Genomic DNA, 24,096 nt, shown 5'->3' with positions numbered 1-24,096 from the left:
CCCAGAAAAGCTCTTTTCAGAGCTCATCCTGCTTGTGTAATCAATTTTTTTTTCTGTGTTTGAAACTGACACTTGTGTTGTTTAGACAGCATTGCTAATTCCTACTGTGTGTCCCACTGCCAGCAGCAGCAGCACATTCAGTGACTACTACCTATGTGTGTGAGACACTAGTGTTGCTTAGACAGCATTGCTAATTCATAATGTGTGTGTCCCACTGCCAGCAGCCCACCAGCATTCAGCAGCACATTCAGTGACACCTGTGTGTGTGACAGGGAGCTGCACATTGTACTACCTACCCAGTACTGCATTTACGTACTACTACCTGTTGTGTTTAGTTAACCCACCTCATCACTACATACACCTACGTTTGTTTTGGGTGAACCCATCTCGCTGCACATAACTACCTTTTGTGTTGAGTGAACTTGCGTCACTGCATATAACTACCTTTTAAGTTGAGTGAACTCACCTCACTGCATATCTACCTTTTCTGTAGAGTGAACTCACCTCACTGCATATATAACCACCTTTGGGTTGAGTGAACTCAGCTGACTGCATCTAACTACCTGTTGTGTTCAGTGAACTCACCTCACTGCATATCTACCTTTTTTGTTGAGTGAACTCACCTCACTGCATATATAACCACCTTTGGGATGAGTGAACTCACCTCACTGCACATAGCTACCTTTTGTGTTCAGTGAACTCACCTCACTGCATATATAACTACCTTTGGGTTGAGTGAACTCACCTCACTGCATATCTACCTTTTCTGTTGAGTGAACTCACCTCACTGCATATAACTACCTTTGTGTTGAGTGAACTCAGCTGACTGCATCTAACTACCTGTTGTGTTCAGTGAACTCACCTCACTGCATATATAACTACCTTTGGGTTGAGTGAACTCACCTCCCTGCACATAGCTACCTTTTGTGTTCAGTGAACTCACCTCACTGCATATATAACTACCTTTGGGTTGAGTGAACTCACCTCACTGCATATATAGCTACCTTTGGGTTCAGTGAACTCACCTCACTGCATATCTACCTTTTCTGTTGAGTGAACTCACCTCACTGCATATACCTAGCTTCCCCCCGAGATGGACAAAATGGACAAACCAGGTAGAGGAAGAGGTAGAGGCAGACCCAGAGGAAGGCCACCTGGCACTGGCAGGTCTGTGCGAGGTGGTGTTGCTGTGATTTCGTGCGGACCTGGACCAAAGTACAGTGCTCAGAAGAAGGCACGTGCCATCACTTCCCAAAATTGTGAGGACGTGCTTGAGTATTTAACACAGAACACCTCATCTCCCGCAGCCACCAGCGCTACGACAAGCACCACATCCGCTGCATTTGACACTTCGCAGGAGTTATTTGGTGGTGGTGGTGGTGGTGAAATAACTGATTCACAGCCACTACTGCAACAACAAGAAGAAGGCGCAGGTACACCACCTCATAAGTCTGAGTTAGGTGGCGATAGTATGGATGTAATGTGTGAGGAGGGGCATGATGAACCACCTGAAGTCGGTGCAGTTGTGGAGTTGTCTGAGGAAAGCGAAGCTGGGCAGGAGGATTATGATGACGAATATACGGATGTCACGTATGTTCCCAATAGAGGAGATGACCAGGGGGACAGTTCAGAGGGGGAGCCAGAGAGGAGTAGGAGGAGACGACTCCTTGATAGAAGCAGAGGGAGCTTGTCCTCAGAAACAGCTGGGGGCAGTGTCCGGCGCCATGTATCGCCAGCTATGGCCAGCCAGCCAACATGCCCTTCAAGGTCAGCTGTTGATGCCACTGTAGTGCCATCACCCCAGGGGGGCTCAGCGGTTTGGAAATATTTTACGGTGTGTGCCTCAGATAGGAGCAAAGCCATCTGATCTCTCTGCCTCCAAAAATTGAGCCATGGAAAGGCCAACACTCATGTAGGGACAAGTGCCTTACGAAGGCACCTGGAGAAAAGGTACAAACAGCTATGGGAAGAACACCTGAGGAAAAGAAGCACCTCTCAAAAGACAAGCCACTCTCCTTCTCCTCTTCCTCCTTCAGGTGCATCGTCTTCATCCGCTTTCTCCCTTGAACCTTCACAGCCACCCTCCTTCACACCGCCTCTGCCCTTGAACAGTTCCTGCTCCTCTGCCCACAGCAGTAGCCAGGTGTCCGTGAAGGAAGTCTTTGAGCGGAAGAAGCCAATTTCGGCCATTCACCCTCTTGCCCGGCGTCTGACAGCTGGTGTGGCGGAACTATTAGCTCACCAGCTATTACCATACAAGCTGGTGGAGTCAGAGGCTTTCCGTAAATTTGTGGCCATTGGGACACCGCAGTGGAAGATACCAGGCGGCACTTATTTTTCACGAAAGGCCATACCCAAACTGTACCGTGCAGTTCAGAGGCAAGTGGTGTCATCTATTGTGAAGAGCATTGGGTCAAGGGTCCACCTGACCACGGATGCCTGGTCTGCCAAGCACAGGCAGGGCCGCTACATTACGTACACAGCCCATTGGGTCAACCTGGTGACTGATGGCAGCAAGCAGGGAGTACGTGGCTGTTCAGCGGACCGACTTTTCACACCTCCACGGCTTGCAGGCAGGCCTCCTGCAACTTCCTCTCCTTCTCCTCCAGCTACATCCTCTTCGCTGTCAACCTCCTCCTCCTCAGCTGAGTGTCAGTTGAACTCTAGCGGTGCTGCCATCTCCTCTTCCTCTCCAGCTACACAGCCCCATCTCCCCAGAGCCTACGCTGCATGCCAACGGTGTCACGCAATTTTAGACATGTCTTGCCTCAAAGCGGAGAGTCACACTGGAGCAGCTCTCCTGGCTGCTCTTAACAAACAAATGGAGCAATGGCTGACCCCGCACCAGCTGGAGATCGGCAACGTGGTGTGTGACAACGGCAGAAATCTCCTTTCCGCTTTGAATTTGGGAAAGCTGACACATGTACCCTGCATGGCACATGTGCTGAATCTGGTTGTGCAAAGATTTGTCTCAAAGTACCCAGGCTTAGAGGACGTCCTGTAGCAGACCAGGAAGTTGTGTGGGCATTTCAGGCGGTCTTATACGGCCATGGCACGCTTTGCGGACATTCAGCGGAAAAACAACTTGCCGGTGAGACGCTTGATATGTGATAGCCCGACTCGCTGGAATTCCACCCTGCTCATGTTCTCTCGCCTGCTAGACCAGGAGAAATCCGTCACCCAGTACCTGTACAACTACAGTAGAAGGACACAATCTGGGAAGATGGGGATGTTGTGGCCCAACAGCTGGACACTGATGCGAAATGCATGCAGGACCATGCGGCCGTTTGAGGAGGTGACCAACCTGGTGAGTGTCGCTGAAGGCACCATCAGCGACTTGATCCCCTACGCTTACTTCCTGGAGCGTGCCATGCGTAGAGTGGTGGATGAAGCTGTGGAGGAGTGGGAACAGGAACAGCTATGGCAGGAGGAGTCGTGGGACCAATTTTCAGCCGAACCACAAGTTTCCTCAACACCTGCGGCACCACAGAGGGGAGAGGAGGAGGAAGAAGAGGAGTCGTGTGGTGAAGGAGAGGAGTCAGACTCGGATGATTATGAGGAAGGTGTTTCTGTGGAGGAGGAAGAGGTGGCAGCGGCAGAAGAACAACAGCAGCAGCCGTCACAGGGGGCTTCTGCTGCTCCACGTTCCCGTGGTATTGTTCGTGGCTGGGGGGAGGAAGAGGAGTTGCGTGACGTCACTGTGGAAGAGCAAGAGGAGATGGAGAGTACGTCTGGATCCGACTTTGTGCAGATGGCCTCTTTCATGTTGTCCAGCCTGTTGAGGGACCCCCGTATCAAAAAACTCAAGGCGAATGACCTGTACTGGGTGGCCACGCTACTAGACCCTCGGTACAGCCACAAAGTGGCAGACCTGTTAGAAACTCAACACAAGGCGGAAAGGATGCAGCACTTGCAGAAAAAGCTGTCAATGATGCTTTACAATGCATTTAAGGGTGATGTGACAGTACAACGCAATAAAGGTACCACTGGCAGTATTCCTCCTCCTCCTCACCAGTCCACGCAGGCAAGGACAGGACGCTCCAGCGATTTTGGGGTGATGTCGGACATGCGGACATTCTTTAGTCCAACGCCTCGCAGTAGCCCTTCGGGATCCACCCTCCACCAACGCCTGGACCGGCAGGTAGCCGACTACCTGGCCTTAAGTGTGGATGTACACACTGTGACTGCGAGCAGCGACGATGAACCCTTGCTCTACTGGTTGCGCATGCTTGACCTGTGGCCAGAGCTGTCCCAATTTGCCATACAACTTCTCTCTTGCCCTGCCGCAAGCGTCATGTCAGAAAGGACCTTCAGTGCAGCTGGAGGCATTGTCACTGAGAAGAGAAGTCGCCTAAGTCATGACAGTGTTCAGTACCTGACCTTTATCAAAATGAACGAGGCATGGATCCCTGAGGGCTATTGCACGACCGAAGACTAAGTCAGTCCCCACACACAGCATCTCTGCCTGCAGGCCGCTTGACTGCCTTCTCCTCCACCACCACCAGGGTCCAGGACTCTAGGCGGAGTCCAGAATTTTTAAGGCCACTGCTAGCAGCGGCCGCTATACTAATTTTTCTGGGACGTGCACATGCCTGCCTAATTTTTCTGGCTGAACTGCAGGCGGCTGCAACAAAAAAACAAAAGGCATGTACATGTGCCCATCCCCCTTCGTGATCATTACCTTGCCGCGGTGAAGGGGCTTGCGTATCACAATGAAGCAATGATCGCCGGCTATATGAGTGTCTCTGGTGGGGGTGGCACACCAAAGATAATAAGGTAGTTGTTTCATTGTGGTCAGACCAAATTTGATCAGCTGGACAGTCACTGTTCTGTCATTCAGCTATATCAGCCGAGGGACCATATGGGCTGAAAAGCCACCATCACCTCGTCATGGTGCACACCAGTCCAGCACACACGTCACTACACAAACGGCTGTTTGCAGTCACTGCATACCTTTCACTGCATCTGTGACTCCACATTATACCTGGCAGTCAGTGCATTACTTGCACTTGAATGGATACAGTTTTAAACAATTTAAAAATACAACCATCTACATTTTCAAACAATTTAAAAATACAACCATCTACATTTTCAAACAATTTAAAAATACAACCATCTACATTTTCAAACAATTTAAAAATACAACCATCTACATTTTCAAATAATTTAAAAATACAACCATCTACATTTTCAAACAATTTAAAAATACAACCATCTATATTTTCAAACAATTTAAAAATACAACCATCTACAGTTGCAAATAATTGAAAAAAAAGGCAAAAAAACTTGCCCTCCGTAAAACATTCTTGGCAAATGCTTTCGAGTTGGTTTGTCTTCCGCTGGGTCAAGGGTCCATCTGTTCACAGATGCCTGGTCTGCAAAGCACGGTCAGGGCAGCTACAGCATGGGTCTCAGCAGGCTCCCACTTCGGGCCGGAATCCAGCCTTCATTCCCCGCCCATTACCCGTAGTGACAAACAATGGCAGACTTGCCCTCCATAACGGATTCCTGTTAAAGGATTTCAAGTTGATTCATTACAATTTGGGCCTCAAAAGTCCTCCTGAGTCCTGTATTGTTATTTTTGGTCACTACCTCAGGGCGGGCGTGCATGCCTGCCTGCTGCCCTCCTTGCCTGTGTAGTGGTAGCCGTTGCTCAGGCTCCACACCGGATTCCATCCCTCATTCCCCGGCCATTACCCGGGGTCACAAATGGCAGACTTGCCCGCCTCCATATGATTCTCATGAAAGGAATGTGGTGTCATCTTTGCCCGCCATAACTGGTTCTCGTTAAAGGATTTAAAGTACATTCATTTCAAATACAGCAAGCCCTCGATAGTCCTCCTGTATTGTTATTTTTGGTCACTACCTCGGGGCGGGCGTGCATGCCTGACTGCTGCCCTCCTTGGATGTGTAGTGGTAGCCGTTGCTCAGGCTCCACACCGGATTCCATCCCTCATTCTCGGCCATTTCCTGGGGTCACAATGCCAGACTTGCCCGCCTCCATAGGATTCTCATTGTAGCGGTACTGAACAAGTACACAGCAAGTAGAAAATGTAATTTAAAAACAAAACGTAAGCTTTTTAACAATGCCATGGAAAGTTGAGAAGGCAGTCACACATTACCTGACATCACTGAGTGAGGAAGAGCAATCTCGCCATGTTGCGCAGTAGTCCAGCATGGCCGTCACTACACAAACAGCTGGTAACTTGCGGTGCGTTACACAGTTAGTTTGGTGCGTCAGTGTGAAGCAGTACTCTAATTACACTACCTGATTGATGTATACACATGCAAGATGTTTTAAAGCACGCTAGGCCTGCAATTTAGCATTCAATGTGATTTCTGCCCTTAAAACGCTGTTTTGCGTCACATCCAGATTTTTCCCCGGGACTTTTGGCGTGTATCCCACTCCGCCATGCCCCCCTCCAGGTGTTAGACCCCTTGAAACATCTTTTCCATCACTTTTGGGGCCAGCATAATTTTTTCTATTTTTCAAAGTTCGCCTCCCCATTGAAGTCTATTGCGGTTCGCAAACTTTTACACGAACCAAACCTTCCGCGGAAGTTTGCGAACCCGGTTCGCGAACCTAAAATCGTAGGTTCGGCCCATCACTACCCACCAGCTCCTCTGGTGAGGTTAAGCCAAACTATCAGTTATTGTGTACTGTTGTACCCACCAGCTCCTCTGGTGAGGTTAAGCCAAACTATCAGTTATTGTGTCCTGATAGTACCCACCAGCTCCTCTGGTGAGGTTAAGCCAGACTATCATTTATTGTGTACTGTTGTGCCCACCAGCTCCTCTGGTGAGGTTGAGCCAAACTAATCAGTTACGGTGTTCTATATACTCACCAGCTCCTCTGGTGAGATCTAGCTATACTAATCTGTTACTGTTACACCAAGCACTACATTCCTCATTGGTTGTCAGCTATACTTGTATTATTGGTGATACTGCAGATCTGTAATGAACGGTGGAGCACAGAGAGGATCTAATTACCGGTGATCTGCAGTATCACTGGGAATACAGATGTATACCAGATTATAAGTGATCTGCAGTATCACCGATAATCCGATATACCAGCTAACCTCTGTACTAGAGTAGAGTGTAGTGTTTGGTGTAACAGTAACACTAAGAGGACTGAGCCTCAGTGCAGTGGGGAGTACTGCACGGCTTCCTTCCGAAGACCTGAACTCTCCAAGGCGGCAGGAGTCAGGCTGCGAGTAGGAAGGTAAGTCTGAGAGTGACACTCAGGAGAAAGTGTCACTAACAGGACGGGGAACCGCCTCCAATAGTCAGGTTGGTTCTCGAGGTCAGACAAGCCAGATCGTAACACACGGACAGATAAAGTACAGATTCAGAAGGCAGAGGCGGAGTCTAGGTACAGGCAGAGTTCGGCAACAGGGTATCAGAAATATCGAGGTACAAGATCAAGAGGCAGAAGCAGAGTCTAAGGACGAGCCGGGGTTCGGCAACAGAGTATCAGAATAGCAAGGTACAAGATCAGAATGCAAGAGGATGGTCAGGCAGGCAGAAGGTCATAACAGATAATCACAATCAAACTAGTACTTTAAACTATCAACAGAATCTAGCTAAGTGTTGGATTACAGCCCCAGCTGGTCCCGGCACACTTAAGGATCTGACTACGGGTCTGAGTGCTCCCACGTATGTGTTCGCAACGCCAGACAAAGAGCAGCAGTATATATACACAAGGACCTCTCCAGGACCTCCCTAATTGCTGGACCAATGAGAGTAGTGGAAAATGTCAGCTGACCCGCCTGGTCAGCTGACTCCCTTCTGCCTGTTATTTAAGCTCTGCCTCTGTGCGCGTGTGTGTCACTCTGAATCTAGATGGACTATCAGTCCCAGCCACACCAGTGCTGTTTTGCAATGTATCCAGTGAACCGAGTGCGGGAGCCGCCTCCAATGCGGATTCCGCCGTTACCAATGCGGATTCCGCCGTTACCAATGCGGATTCCGCCGCTCTGCCTATGCGGCATGCGGCGTTTTTTCCGCGTTGTGACGCCATGCTGGAAGTGGAAACAGCTGCCTCACCTTGAGAGGCAGCGGCTTTTCCGCGTTTCATCACAAGATCACCACATAATCAGGTATAACGTCTGTTATTATTGGTGATTCTGCAGATCACACATAATCAGACATCTGTGTTGCTACACCAATCGTTACAGAACAGCAGACCAGAAAAAATATGGAGACACTGTGCACTCGGGTCGAAATTTTGACCACATCCGTTAACAATCTCATCAAAACGGTTAACATACAGCAAACCCAGATTGACCAAATGGCTGAGACAATTAACCGTCTTAAGAGTTCAAATGCACAAGTATCCTCCCCTCGAGCTATTGAGCCCAGGATGCCCCCTCCTGAAAGATTCTCGGGGCATCGCTCTGATTTTCGAAATTTTAAGCACCGGTGCTTATCATATTTTGAGTTACGGCCAGTATCTTCAGGTACAGAGAGTCAAAGGGTTACATTTATAAAGACTTTATTAACTGGGGATTCCCAGTCCTGGGCCTACAGTCTCCCCGAGGGTAGTGAGGCTTTGGCCTCTGTGCAGGATTTCTTTAAAGCTATAGCAGTAATACATGACGATCCTGATTTGGCTACAACATCTGAGAGGAAACTTAAGACTCTCAGACAAGGGCAAAGCCCTGTTGAGATTTATGCAGCCGAATTTAGAAGGTGGGCAGTAACAGCCAGATGGGGGCAGTATGCTCTGCTAGATTGTTTTCTGACGGGATTGTCTGATGCTGTAGCCGATTTGATGTTAGGTCACCCTGAGCCTAAGTCCTTGGATGAGGCTATATCCTTGGCAATCAAGATTGATTGGCGAGTTCGTCATCAAAAGCAAACTCGGAGTAAAAATACAGGACGAATTACTTCTGGTATTTTTTCACCTCCTGTTCCTTCCCCTCCAACTCTGGATGAGCGCCAATGCAGATTGGACAGACCAAACTCTCTGAGGTTGAAAAGAACAGGAGACGTGCTGAGAAACTCTGTCTGTATTGTGCAGAGAAAGGACATATGGTGGCAAATTGTCCCAGAAAGGGGGAAAACTCTATCACCTAGGTGTAGCTGGAGGTATCACCCTAGGCGATCCAGCCTTACCTCTAATAAACAATCGTTTACTTCTCCCGTGTTCTATTGCCTGGGAGGGTCAGGTTCATTCCACCCAGGCCTTTATAGACTCGGGTTCTGCAGTTAATGTGATGGCCTATGATTTTGCCGTTAAATTTGGTTTTCCTTTCCTTTCTGTGGGATGCCAAGTGGTGGTTACAGCAATGGATGACTCACCATTGCAGGGGAAACAACCACTTACTCAGACTCCTGTGCTGCTGACATGTCAGCTAGGAATGTTGCATAAAGAACAAATACAGTTTCTGGTTCTGAAAATGTCCACCTCCACTGTAATTCTAGGTATGCCATGGCTAAAAAGACAACTCTTGAGTTGGTCCTAAGAATGCAGGTCATCCGGGTATTGCCCGCACGCAGGAGTTGCTGGATAGATGTGTCTGGTGGCCTTCTATTGTCTCAGACTGTAAAGACTTTGTAGGAACCTGTTCTGTTTGTGCCCGGAATAAGTCATCCAGACGGGCTCCTGTGGGTACATTACAGCCATTGCCGGTGCCTGAACAGCCATGGACTCACCTGTTCATGGACTTTGTGGGTAAATTCAGGGCCGGGCCGAGGCATAGGCTGGAGAGGCTCCAGCCTCGGGGCGCAGTGTAGGAGGGGGCGCACAATTCATTCAGCTGTCATTCCTAATTGTGTATGAAGCAAAAAGAAATAAGAAAAGGGGATACATAGCAGTGACTGCAAACCAGATAACTAGAGATTAAGGTGTTAGGGAGGTTGTGGGCCCTGTGTGGCCCTCTTAGTCTAATAGCAATCAGTGTGTGACGGCTGGGGTGGCAGGGATGGAGGGGCGCACTTTGGTGTCTCAGCCTTGGGTGCTGGAGGACCTTGTCCCTGCTCTGGGTAAATTGCCCAGATCTGATAGGAAATATGGGTGGTAGTCGATAGGTTCAGTAAGATGGCCCATTTCGTTCCCTTGGACGGACTCCCCTCTGCACAGGAATTGGCAGAGCTCTTTATTCACCACATTTTCAGATTGCATGGTATCCCGGAGAATGTGGTGTCAGATAGGGGAGTCCAGTTTGTTTCCAAGTTCTGGAGGGCCTTTTGTCGTCAGTTGGGTATGAATCTATCGTTTTCCTCTGGCTACCACCTACAGACTAATGGGCAGACCAAAAGGGTTAACCAGTCCTTAGAACCGTTCCTTAGGTGCTATGTGGCGGATGCCCAGATGGATTGGGTCAAGTTCTTACCTTTTGCAGAATTTTCCCATAATAATTTGAGGTGTGCTTCCTCTGGATTCTCCCCCTTTCAGGTTGTAATGGGGAGATCACCTAAGTTTTCTCCACTGCCCGTAGTGTCATCTCCTTTCCCGGCTCTGGAGGAGTGGCAGGGAACTTTAAAGGAGATTTTGGGTATGGTCAGGAGAAATCTCAAGAAGGCTTTTGCTACCCAGAAAAAGCAGGTAGATAAAAGACGATCTGTGGAGTGGGTCTTTTCGCCAGGTGATATGGTATGGGTGTCTACTTGACATTTAGCTTTGAAGCAGCCCTCTGCAAAACTGGGTCCCAGATTCATAGGGCCATACCCAGTTTCCAAAAGGATCAATGATGTTACCTATGTTGTTTCACTTCCGACCTCTATGAGAGGTGTCAAATCGTTCCATGTGTCCCTCTTGAATGGATTCCTCCCTCCTCCCCCCCTGTAGTGATTGATGGGGAACCTGAGTATGAGATAGAACAGATACTGGATTCTCGGGTAGTGCATAATTCCTTACAGTATCTGGTTCACTGGAGAGGGTATGGTCCGGAGGAAAGATCTTGGGTACCGGCTAGTCATATGCATGCAGAGGAACTTAGGGAGGATTTTCACAAGTTGCACCCTGATAGATCCAGGTGGATCGTGTCCGGAGTCCACGCCTCGGGGGGGGGGGGGGGGGGGGGCGGTGTACTGTAACATCCGTAGTTATGGCGGCTGCGGATATGCAGGGTGTTTCCGCAGCCGCCTTGCCTTCTTGTTCAGAGACATCGCCCGTGCCTCTGGCGTCTAGTACGCCGAGGACGGGTCTGTCGTTTGCACATAGAGTTGCTGCATTGCGCGGGCGCGCGCGGAGACAGGACCTTTATGCAGGGAGGATATGCGTCAGCTGACCGGCCGGTCGGCTGACGTCAGAGGAAGACGCACGGCTCTCCGGATTGGCTGATTGTTGTGGGCGCGGCCGTGGGATCTCCTCTGCTTCATAAGCCTTCTCTGTTCACTCGCAACTTGTCTGCTGTTTTGCGAATACTTATGTGCTACCGCTCAGACCTTAGATAGTATCCGGTGTGCTTTGATCTGGGAGGAAACCAGGGATTTTACACAAGACTAGGATTATTATATACTGTTATTGATATTCTGTGTATGACTCTTGCTACCCTCTGACTCTGCTCTTGCTTATCGTTCCTGTACATCTGCCCATCTGACTCTGTTGCTGAACCCTGCCTGATATCTCACTATTCTCTTGCCTGTTGATTCTGTACTGTGCCTGCTCGCTCGTTACTGATCTTAGCCTCTCTGACCTCTCTACTCACCAGTGAGCCCTTGTCACTGGTGAGGTGCTCCTCTGATAGTACCCACCAGCTCCTTTGGTGAGGTTAAGCCAGACTATCAGTTATTGTGTACTGTTGTACCCACCAGCTCCTCTGGTGAGGTTAAGCCAAACTATCAGTTATTGTGTACTGTTGTGCCCACCAGCTCCTCTGGTGAGGTTGAGCCAAACTAATCAGTTACGGTGTTCTATATACTCACCAGCTCCTCTGATGAGATCTAGCTATACTAATCTGTTACTGTTGCACCAAGCACTACATTCCTCATTGGTTGTCAGCTATACTTGTATTATTGGTGATACTGCAGATCACCACATAGGCTATCATTCATAAACTTGCTGGCAGTAAGGAGAACCCGTGCGGGAGAATACCGCCGTCGGTAGTTTAGCCTTCTGGGTGGTCATTCATAAACATTGTGCCTGGTGCGGTAGCAGTGCGGAGGTTTTCTGGAGAATGGTGTCAGTAGGCGGGCGGTAGGCATGCGGAAACAGAAAAGCTGGCCGAGTCCCTCCATGCGGTGTTCTCTCTGCTGCTGTGTGGGAGGTCCGTCCCATTCACTTACATGGACTCCGCAAGCTTCCCGCTACATCCAGGGGATCGGTAATCCCCGTCCGCATACCGCTATGCGGAAATGTTTATGAATGAACATTTTGATACTTTTTCTGGATACCTGCGTATCAACAGGTATCAACACCGCACAAGGCGGTACGTTGTCACTCTGCACGGGAATGTCAGCTCCGCATACAGAAAGAGGCTTTATGAATACACAACTTGCTCAGTGCTCGGTAAAGTCAGCGGTATTACGCATTTCCGCATGCGGGAATGCTTTATGAATGATAGCCAAAATCAGGTATAACGTCTGTATTATTGGTGATTCTGCAGATCACACATAATCAGACATCTGTGTTGCTACACCAATCATTACATATAGCAATTCCATTCCGATGCGATGGAACGGAATTGCCAATTTCCCATCGGAATCGCGGAAATCTGAATCCCGCGGAATTCGATGAGCATCCCTAGTTTGTACAGTGTTACATTAATGAGAAAATGTGGTTGCAATTAGAAATAATGAGCCCTACCATTGAAATGGTTTCCTTCACATGGCGTGCACTTTCATCCAAATTACATTCCAGTTCTGTAGCTTCCTTTAGAACAGTTCGACGTAGTATATGAAGTCTTCTAATCTTTTCCCTGGAAATATAAACATTAACATTGAAGGAAATAATTGTTTCTTAAAAATAGACGACAGCAAGATTATTCAGACTGTATAAATGATAGCAAAAGGCCATACAGATCAGTTTTATATTCTTATGATGTTTCCTTAAAGCAGAACTGTAAATTCGCTGAAACCAAACAGTTTCACTGACCTGGGGCTTCCCCAAGCCCCCAGCAGCCGTCCTGTGCCCTCGCTGGTCCAGCCTGAGCCTCCATTCTCCAGTATGAGCTATTTTCTTGACCGCCGACTTACAAGTCGACGGCAACTATGCCTGCTCGCCCCGGGCAATGCGATGCTTTCTTCGCGTTTCCGCCCGCTATAGCAGCTATAGCGGGCGGGAACGCGAAAAAAACGTCGCATTGCCCGGGGCGCGCAGGCGCAGTTGCCATCGAGCAGGACTGGCAACTGCGCGCCCCAAGCAATGTGACACTTTCTTCGCGTTCCCGCCCGCTATAGCAGCTATAGCGGACAGGAACGCGAAGAAAGCGTCACATTGCCCGGGGCGCGCAGGCGCAGTTGCCGTCGACTTGTAAGTCGGCGGTCAAGAAAATAGCTCGCGCTGGAGAACGGAGGCTCAGGCTGGACCAGCGAGGGCACAGGACGGCTGCTGGGGGCTTGGGGAAGCCCCAGGTAAGTGAAACTGTTTGGTTTCAGCGAATTTACAGTTCCGCTTTAATGTACTTAACCCATTCGCGTTCCATCGTTTTCACTTGAGAAATGTTCACCTCCCATTCATTAGCCTATAACTTTATCACTACTTATCACAATGAACTTATCTATATCTTGTTTTTTCCGCCACCAATTAGGCTTTCTTTGGGGGGTACATTTTGCTAAGAGACACTTTACTGTAAATGCATTTTAACAGGAAGAATAAGAAAAAAACGGAAAAAATTCATTATTTCTCAGTTTTCAGCCATTATAGTTTTAAAATAATACATGCCTCCATAATTAAAACTCACGTATTGTATTTGCCCATATGTCCCGGTTATTACACCGTAAAAATTATGTCCCTATCACAATATATGACGACAATATTTTATTTGGAAATAAAGGTGCATTTTTTCCGTTTTGCATCTATCACTATTTACAAGTTTAAAATAAAAAAAATATAGAAATATTTCATCTTTACATTGATACACAATACAAAAAATGCGTCCGCTACTCCCACATATACCTATAGTGTGCTAGGGTTTGTACAACAATATACAATGAGAGAAAAGAAAACCCTATAAATTAGCACCACTGAGGACAATTGAGGAAAGTATCAAAAATAATTGTCTTTATTGTATCAATATTAGAAATGTGTCTAAAACACTGCACTTCACAAAACATCCATGTTTAAAAAACAATTAAAATTTGGGAAACAGACCCATCTGGGCAGATGGGCAGAGTATATGATGGGTCTGTTTCCCAAATTTTAATTGTTTTTTAAACATGGATGTTTTGTGAAGTGCAGTGTTTTAGACACATTTCTAATATTGATACAATAAAGACAATTATTTTTGATACTTTCCTCAATTGTCCTCAGTGGTGCTAATTTATAGGGTTTTCTTTTCTCTCATTGTATCTTTACATTGATATTTAAAAAGATTAGACCCTTAGGTAAATATTTACATGTTTTTTTTTATTGTAATGTTTTTTTTTTTATATTAAACATTTTATTTGGGTAGTTTTGGGATGGTGGGATGTAAACAATAGGTTTATAATGTAAATGTGTGTTGATTTTTTTTTTTTTTAACTTTTAGCTGTAGTATTACTTTTTGGCCACAAGATGGCGGCCATGAGTTTGTTTACATGGCGTCACTCTAAGCGTAACATACGCTTAGAGAGACGCATGGGGAGGTAACAGCCAGAAAAGGCGCAGCTTTTGAGAGAAGCTGTCGCTTTTTCAGCGGGGGAGAGGAATCAGTGATCGGGCACCATAGCCCGATTCACTGATTGCCTGGCTAACGAACCGCAGGCCGGGAGCGCGCGTGCACACGCGCGATTGGCCGCGGGAGCACGCGGTAGCGCGCATGGTTCCTGGACGTAGTTTCTACTTCCAGGTACTAAAATAGGTTAATGTACTGTACTTACTCTGATACCCTGTAACTTTCTTGTGAATTATTACACTTCACTTGATCTTATTTTCATATATTCATTTTTAGCTGTGTATAGGAATGGCCTTTATAAATAATAATAAAATGAAAAAAAAAAGGGTGGCTTACCTCAAGGATGACAAATTCAATTGATGTACGACAAACTGTAATATGCCCTTGGCAAAACGTTTCATGGGTCCTAGCCCACTTCCTCAGGCCAAATACAGCGCCAGAAAGGTCACAAGCCAGAGCAAAAGCTGCCATTTTTTGTTCTCCCATCAGGGTCTTCCTAGTTCACCCTACCCACCTGTATGTATCATGGATTACTTGTTCCTTCTACTCTCTTCTGCACAGCAGCTGCCTTGCAAGACAGGACTACTGGAGCAGGTTTTTATAAAAAGCGGAGGCTTCAACTTCCACTAGCAATGTTAATGAGAAACTTATTAAGACAAAGTTTGGTGTAATTGCACTAAAACTTTAAATGGAACCTGGGCTAAGCAGGAAAAGGGAGTCTGACATATGTATTCCCTGTAAAAGTTAAATGAACCTTACTGTTCTATTGAACTTCTGACAATAATATTTTCTGAATTATTAGAGGTCCAACTCAGAACACACATTCTAATTCAAGTCGGACTGCAGTGCCTGCATACTTGATTTGGTGTGTGGCTGACATTACTGGCACTAAATGATCAATGTGACAGTCAGTCAATAGGACATTAAAATTTTTAACTAACAATGTGCACAGTAAGCATTTAATAATGGTTGGTGTGCCCACACCTGATACAATCTTGAATGCATGTACAATCCGTAAAATAAAGATATTGATTTCTCTCTGGAAATCAAGGTAATTTTGCTGCTACCACTCTATAGACTGAATGAGGTGAAGAGACCTCGGAACTAGCTCCTTAAAAGGAAAAATAGTTAATTGCAACCTAGCTAGCCAAACCCAGAATTTATAAAAAATAAGACAATGCGGTAGCGTGGCTCTTCTTGGGGACATAGAGTTCTAGCATAGATCAGAATAATCAGGTAACTAGGGCCAATTTGTAGCGATTAAATCGTTAGTTTTATAATAAAAACTATACACACAAATATACATTGGAGCTGGCAAATACATATATACATGTGAACAGATTGGTAAGATAAGTAACAGATGAGTCATGAGGTAGAATGTCTGAAAGTACAAAATAATATTCTCAGAGCACGCACAGGCCAGGACCACATATTGAACTTTATCTCAGAGCACGCACAGGCCGACCCAGGACCACATACTGAACGTTATCTCAGAGCACGCACTGGCCAGGACCACATACTGAACTTTATCTCAGAGCACACACAGGCCAGGACCCCATACTGAACCTTATCTCAGAGCACGCACAGGCCAGGACCACATATTGAACTTTATCTCAGAGCACGCACAGGCCGACCCAGGACCACATACTGAACGTTATCTCAGAGCACGCACTGGCCAGGACCACATACTGAACCTTATCTCAGAGCACGCACAGGCCAGGACCACATATTGAACTTTATCTCAGAGCACGCACAGGCCGACCCAGGACCACATACTGAACGTTATCTCAGAGCACGCACTGGCCAGGACCACATACTGAACCTTATCTCAGAGCACGTACAGGCCAGGACCACATACTGAACCTTATCTCAGAGCACGTACAGGCCAGACCACATACTGAACTTTATCTCAGAGCACGCACAGGCCAGGAGACCATACTGTACTTTATCTCAGAGCACACACAGGCCAGGACCACATACTGAACTTTATCTCAGAGCACGCACAGGCCAGGACCACATACTGAACCTTATCTCAGAGCACGTACAGGCCAGACCACATACTGAACTTTATCTCAGAGCACGCACAGGCCAGGACCACATATTGAACTTTATCGCAGAGCACGCACAGGCCAGGACCCCATACTGTACTTTATCTCAGAGCACGCACAGGCCAGGACCACATACTGAACTTTATCTCAGAGCACGCACAGGCCAGGATCACATACTGAACTTTATCTCAGAGCACGCCAGGATCACATACTGAACCTTATCTCAGAACATGCACAGGCCAGGATCACATACTGAACCTTATCTCAGAGCACGCACAGGCCAGGACCACATATTGAACTTTATCTCAGAGCACGCACAGGCCGACCCAGGACCCAGGACTGAACATTATCTCAGAGCACGCACTGGCCAGGACCACATACTGAACTTTATCTCAGAGCACGCACAGGCCAGGACCACATACTGAACTTTATCTCAGAGCACGCACAGGCCAGGACCACATACTGAACCTTATCTCAGAGCACGTACAGGCCAGACCATATACTGAACTTTATCTCAGAGCACGCACAGGCCAGGACCACATATTGAACTTTATCTCAGAGCATAGATGAATGAAGAAGACGGACTCCGGCACTCCAAAGCAAGAGGTAGTTTATTTAAGCACAGTTACATAGCAACGAGTACAAGCCGCCTGTGTCTTTTCAGCTGTTTCGCGTGTAGTCACGCCTCCTCAGGACACCAATATATACCCTCTAGCCCACCTATATACCTGGCCCAGAGGGCGGGCACATTCCTAAACAAATACACAGAACATTAACCCATTAATGGAGGGGTGTCCAATACACATACAATTCTATACAGATAAAACCCATACAATTATTTTAAAAAGGCTGAAATTTCATTTCTATCGTTAAATCCTAGGTTCCCCAGTGCATTGGTCATGGAAATAATAGAGGCCTCCTTCCGTAATAACAACTCCTCCCTTGAACCCCCCCTAGACATATCTGTGATTTTTAATAGGCCTGCCACTTCCAAACAATCTGCATCACCCCCATGGCAAGAATTAATGTGGTCAATCAAGCGGCGTGAACCCACCCCACTTCTGATTGATCTTTTATGTTGCAAAAATCTGTCCTTGAGTGGCTGAGTGGTCTCCCCAATGTAGAATCCCCCACAGGGGCACCAGACGCAATACACCACATACCGGGATCTACAATTAATACATTCTTTAATATGCCATGAAGTAGCTCCTATCTGGACTACCTTGCCCTTCCTCACAAATTTACATGCTGAACAGTGACTACACGGGAAGTTCCCCTCCCATTTTTTCTCCGTCAACCAGTTTGTCAATTTGGGTTTAATTGGTTTAAACTCACTCTTAACCAGCATTTTTTTGATGGTATTACCTCGTCTAAAACTCACTCTAGGCGGTTTACTGACAACTTCTCTTAAATGCTCATCCAGAGACAACATATGCCAATGGCTCCGTATCACCTGTTGGATCTGATTTGACATAGGAGTATAATCAAAAATAAAATTGAACCTTTTCTCCCCCGCATCCCTTCTATTTCTTCTGTTAAGCAACTGGGATCGGGGCATGGATCTAGCTTTTTTCAAAGCCTGTTCAATGGACCTATTTTGATACCCTCTTTTTAGGAGGCGGTTGGTAAGCTCTAAAGCCTGTGTTTCAAATTCCTTCATATCTGAATTATTCCTCTTAAGTCTGAGGAATTGGCCGTACGGGATGGCATCCTTTACATGACTGGGGTGGTAGCTATCAAAGTGTAGGAGAGTATTGGTGGCCGTGTCCTTCCTGTACCCTCTGGTGGTAAGACCCTCATTACCCACCTCTATCATGAGGTCCAGGAACTCCACTTTGGTGTCACCAAAATTGGCAGTAAATTCCATATTGATGTCATTAGAATTGATCCATTTAATGAATTCATCAAATTCTCCCTGGCTACCACCCCAGACAATCAGGATGTCATCCACGTATCGTCGCCAAAGTTTAAGGGAATGTCTGAAAGGGTTAGTGGGTGCCCAGATTCTTTAATTTTCCCAGACTGACAAAAACAGGTTGGAATATGTGGGGGCCACCGGGGTCCCGATTGCTGTCCCTGATACCAGTCTATACCAATCCCCATTGAATTTAAAGGTGTTGTGTTCCAATACAAATTTGAGACACTCACACATGAACTCAACATATTCTTCACTTTTGCCAAACTCGTTCAGAATGTGGTGAACTGCGTCTAGCCCCTTCCTATGGGGGATCCTACTATATAAACTGACAATGTCAATAGCAGCAAGGTGGAAACCACTCTGCCACCCAAAGGACTCTATGACCTGCAACACGTCCACTGTGTCCTGTAACAAGGACCTAATAGACCGAAGGCAGGGTCTCAATCTCAAGTCCAAAAACTTGGACAACATTTCAGTAAGTGAACCCACCCCGGAGACGATCGGTCTCCCGGGGGGGTTCACCAAGGTTTTGTGGACGTTAGGCAGGTAGTACCAGACAGGCAGCCTGGGGAACTCTACGAACAAATCTCCACATAACTTCTTGGACAAGAAACCTGACCTCATCCCCCTATTCAGGAGGTCCCGAAGCTCAGTCTTGTCCTTTTCAATAGGGTTCCCCCTTAATTTAACATATGTGAAAGTGTCCCCAAGCTGCCTACTGGCCTCCGCCACATACATAGTAGTCGGTATTACCACAATGTTGCCCCCCTTGTCCGCGGGCTTACACACCAGGTCTCCACGAGACTTCAACCAGTTTAGGGCAAGTTTCTCTTTTACAGTGATGTTTGGTCGATCCTCGGGATAGAGGCAAGACCTGACCCCATTCAAAACTTCTTTCTGGAAAATATCCAAGGGGCTCCCAGGGGAGACCGGGGGGGAGAAGGTAGACCTCCGCAGGCGCACATTGCTACCTGCACAGGTCTCCTCCTCCCCCTCCGCCCCCCCACTTTCCATGAGCAACTCCCTGAGTATGGTCAGAGTCTCCTCATCCCGTTCATCGAATCCAGACGCCTGGGTGGTCACTCCCCCCCCCAGTAATTGCCCCCACATTCCCACTGGTTTCCACATTCCTGCAGGAAAAAAACCTGTGCACATTCATCTTACGTATTGCCTCATTAAGATCTGCTTCAAAAGTATTTATTCGAAATTTGCTAGTAAGACAAAAATTTAAACCCTTGGACAAAACAGAAACACAATCCTGAGATAATATCACATCTGACAAATTGATGACTTTGAAGTCCTTCACGTCGTGAGGTCCAGTCTGGACTGGGGATGTGGGAATTCCCAAAGAAACTAGGTGGCCCCCTACTTCCTCGCTCCCTTCCAATGTACCTGTTTCCTTTTCTTGGGATTGCTTGGACCTGCGCCCCCTCCTCCTCCCTCTCCTCTTCCTACGTCTAAAGGGCGCTGCCCCCCTCTTCCCAGGCCAGGAACCCCTCCCGCCCCCATTAGGCCTTCGTCCTCAGTGAGTCCATTTTCTGACCCCGAGTCCAAGTTGGCAACAGGTCCCCTAGGTTTGGGACTTCTAGGTTGTGGTTTGCGCCATTGTGGTTTTCTAGGTGTAACGTTCCCTTTATTCCAGGTAAACACTCTATTTGCAAGATAGTCCTCTTTGTCTCGCAAAAATGTCCTTTGTTTCCTATCTTTAATGTCATTCTGTATAGGGATCAACCTTTTCTCAACTTTATCCAGCATTTTTTGATACAACTCCTGATTGACTCTGGACTTAAGTTCATCTTTCAGTACCATCAATTTGCTCTCAACCAACCCGTACTCTTTCTGGTTGCGAGCCAATACAATAGCCATCTTGCGTTTAGCATGCTCAATATGTTCCTCTTGCCAAACTTTGACAAAATCCGTATCATCACTGTACTGGGCGGCTTCTGAATACATACGGAAGCCCCTAGTTACATAACCAAGTTCTTTGTACCGGGACAACGTTTGGACTGTCCAATATAATTTCACCTCCTGTTCAGACAAATCGAATAAGGTTTTCTCTAACGATTTGGTACTGTACATCTTAAACTCGGTTGCTATAGAGTTACCAGCTGGTAACAGGAGAGACATGTCGCCTCTAGCTGATAACAAGAGTCCTTTATCTGGAGTCTCTTCCATGATTGCTGTCATAAGCTTCTCTGCTGAACTAGCAGCAGAGCTACATTCCATCTTGACAGTCTGCGGGGGTATATGGCGTGCACTCTCGCTCTACACAATAAAGATGCCGTCAGGCCAGTTCATACAATCGAGAAAGAGAAAGGAACTGAGCGGAGCACCGCACTTACCCCTAATATGATGGATTAAACCGTGCTCTACCTCTGCAATGAAGCGATATCTGGAGCTTTGTTTCCTCGTGGATCCACTACAGGCTTTGCTCAGGGCCGGATCTCTCCACGTCCACTTCTCCGGCCGTAACGTGTATAGCGTACTTCCGTGCTGCGGCGTCTCTCCGCCCACCTGCAGCGTCACTCGCTGTTCGTCATTCCCCACTGACTGTGGGAGCGAGGCTTGGGGCGCGTCTCCGCAATTCGCCTGCGCCCAACCAGGAAGTTCAATACAGATCTATTCCACGCTGTCCACTCCACGGAAATCATTTACCCAAACTGGGGCTCCATCGCGGTGCCAGGAATCCAAAGATGAAAGAGTCCATGCATAGATGAATGAAGAAGACGGACTCCGGCACTCCAAAGCAAGAGGTAGTTTATTTAAGCACAGTTACATAGCAACGAGTACAAGCCACATATTGAACTTTATCTCAGAGCACGCACAGGCCGACCCAGGACCACATACTGAACATTATCTCAGAGCACGCACTGGCCAGGACCACATACTGAACTTTATCTCAGAGCACGCACAGGCCAGGACCACATACTGAACTTTATCTCAGAGCACGCACAGGCCAGGACCACATACTGAACCTTATCTCAGAGCACGTACAGGCCAGACCACATACTGAACTTTATCTCAGAGCACGCACAGGCCAGGACCACATATTGAACTTTATCTCAGAGCACGCACAGGCCAGGACCCCATACTGTACTTTATCGCAGAGCACACACAGGCCAGGACCACATACTGAACTTTATCTCAGAACATGCCAGGACCACATACTGAACCTTATCTCAGAGCACGCACAGGCCAGGTCCACATACTGAACTTTATCTCAGAGCACGAACAGGCCAGGATCACATACTGAACTTTATCTCAGAGCACGCCAGGATCACATACAGAACCTTATCTCAAAGCACGCACAGGCCACGATCACATACTGAACTTTATCTCAGAGCACGCACTGGCCAGGACCACATACTGAACTTTATCTCAGAGCACGCCAGGACCACATACTGAAGTTTATCTCAGAGCACGCACAGGCCAGGACCACATACTGAACTTTATCTCAGAGCATGCCAGGACCACATACTGAACTTTATTTCAGAGCACGCACAGGCCAGGACCACATACTAAACTTTATGTGTGCATAGAGCCCAGTTTATCTAAATCTTCCTACGGGCACTGCAGTGCCAGTGCTGTTATCTCATTACTTGCAAGTTCAAAATAACGTGTTGGAGTCCAGTAAGTGACAAAGTCTGAATTTATAGGAAGTTTCCATGTCCATAGGTATATGCCAGAATATTAAAGGGCTGCACACAATTTGTTTTAAAAACAGACATTAACCACTTTAGTCTATCAGGATGACTATAATCATCCAGACAGATGCTGCTCAAGTCTAACTGGATGCGTATATGTAGAAATTGTACCTATAGCCTTACTGTATACGCACCCGCACAGCTCGTTCCCAGGGGATTTATGTGGCGGCGAATGGTGAAGAGGAACAAGTGTTCCCGAAGCCAATCACAGTCCCTGGAATGAATGAACATGACCCCGAGCCATGTCCATTCATAATAAGACAGTAAGGTAACGGTTAAAAAAAAAATAACACTTCCTAGTAACCTAGGATAGTGTTTGTAGTACCATCCAGTGGCAAAAAAAGTAAAATTACAGTCACCATACATTTTTAATAAAAAATTAATAAATAATATAATAAATAATAAAATGAATCCCTTCCAGCCCCTCCACGTTTTTTTCAGTTATCAACCACTTGTGTTGGAAAAATAAATAAATAACAGTCTAAAAAAAATACATAAATGGCTATGCAAGGGACTCAGCTTTTTTTTTAGTATGTATGTCATGAGGGTATATCACTGTTATTTTATTAAATAAGGGCTTGTAATTATTGACCGTATACAAAAACCCCCCCACAAATATACACCTTTATTTCCAAATAAAATATTGTCATCATACACTGTACTAGTAGGAACATCATTTAATTGTTGTGATAGCCAGGACTAAAGGCAAATGAAATGAGTGGGTTGTATTTGCTTATTTAAAACTATAGGGGGTGGAAGTGGAGAAATAGTGCATTTTTATTTTTTATTGTTTTTCCTTATAAAATGCATAGAAAATTAAGTAATTGCTGGAAACAAGTATCTCCTACAAAAAGCCTAATTTGTGGCCAAAATAAAAACAAGATATAGATCATGTGTAAAAAGCAGTGATAAAGTTATGGCCAAATGAATGGGAGGAGTGCTGACAGGTGAAAATGGCTCTTGGCCGTAAGGGTAAAATGGCCTGTGGGATGAAGTGGTTAAAAGAGGACACTACTGTTTTTTACCATTTCGGGGTTCTCAATAACATATTGTCTGTCATGGTTTCCCCTGGTTAGAGGATATTTTTTTTTCTGGATGTTTTGGAGAATGCACACAGTTATAAAGCCTTATGTATTTAAAATAATATATCACATGTGGTAAGTATATAACAGCTGTGCTATGACAAAAAAACTAAACTCTGTCTCAAAAAAGCCTGGCAGATCTCTCATCTTCCTTCAGCCTCTATACCCCAATTTAACTCTTAGTCTTGGCCCTATGTGGCGCACCCTCATTTGAACAGGAGACTAGTTGTGTCTGCCTGTCTTTGGTTGCACACAGGTCTTATTGCGCAAGGTATAGAGACTGAGGCCGGGAAGACAAGAGTACTACCAGAGCCCACTAAGCAAGACAAATGTGACTGGGTAATATCAGGTGATAGTGCACTTGTGGAGGAGACTACACAGATCACAGCAGGAGTAGTAGACTAGAGACAGGGTGCAAGGTAGCTCAGAGTGATCACAGCTCTGAGGTTCCGACAACCGCCACAATAAACAAGACACAATGGTTGCTCAGAGCAATCGCAGCGCTGAGCATCTGATGTCCACCACACTGAATAAGGCAAGGACAGATAAACAGACAGACAGGAAGGAATGTTTGCCAATCTAATC

The 24,096-nt window shown here is 46.7% G+C and overlaps 1 protein-coding gene across 2 annotated transcripts in view; it reads right to left on the bottom strand.

Moving 5' to 3' along the window:
- Positions 1-24,096, bottom strand: part of ITPRID1 (ITPR interacting domain containing 1) — a 337,509-nt gene that overhangs the window by 9,981 nt on the left and 303,432 nt on the right. For both annotated transcript variants that reach the window (XM_068236573.1, XM_068236574.1), the window contains exon 13: positions 12,752-12,863. In XM_068236573.1, coding sequence (XP_068092674.1) covers positions 12,752-12,863 — 112 coding nt within the window. The remainder of the gene's footprint in view (positions 1-12,751; positions 12,864-24,096) is intronic.

Source organism: Hyperolius riggenbachi, chromosome 5, assembly GCF_040937935.1.
Source record: "Hyperolius riggenbachi isolate aHypRig1 chromosome 5, aHypRig1.pri, whole genome shotgun sequence".
NCBI classification, from domain to species: Eukaryota; Metazoa; Chordata; class Amphibia; order Anura; family Hyperoliidae; genus Hyperolius; species Hyperolius riggenbachi.
Note: the sequence above shows the minus strand (reverse complement) of the source record. Positions and strands in the feature narration are given on the sequence as shown.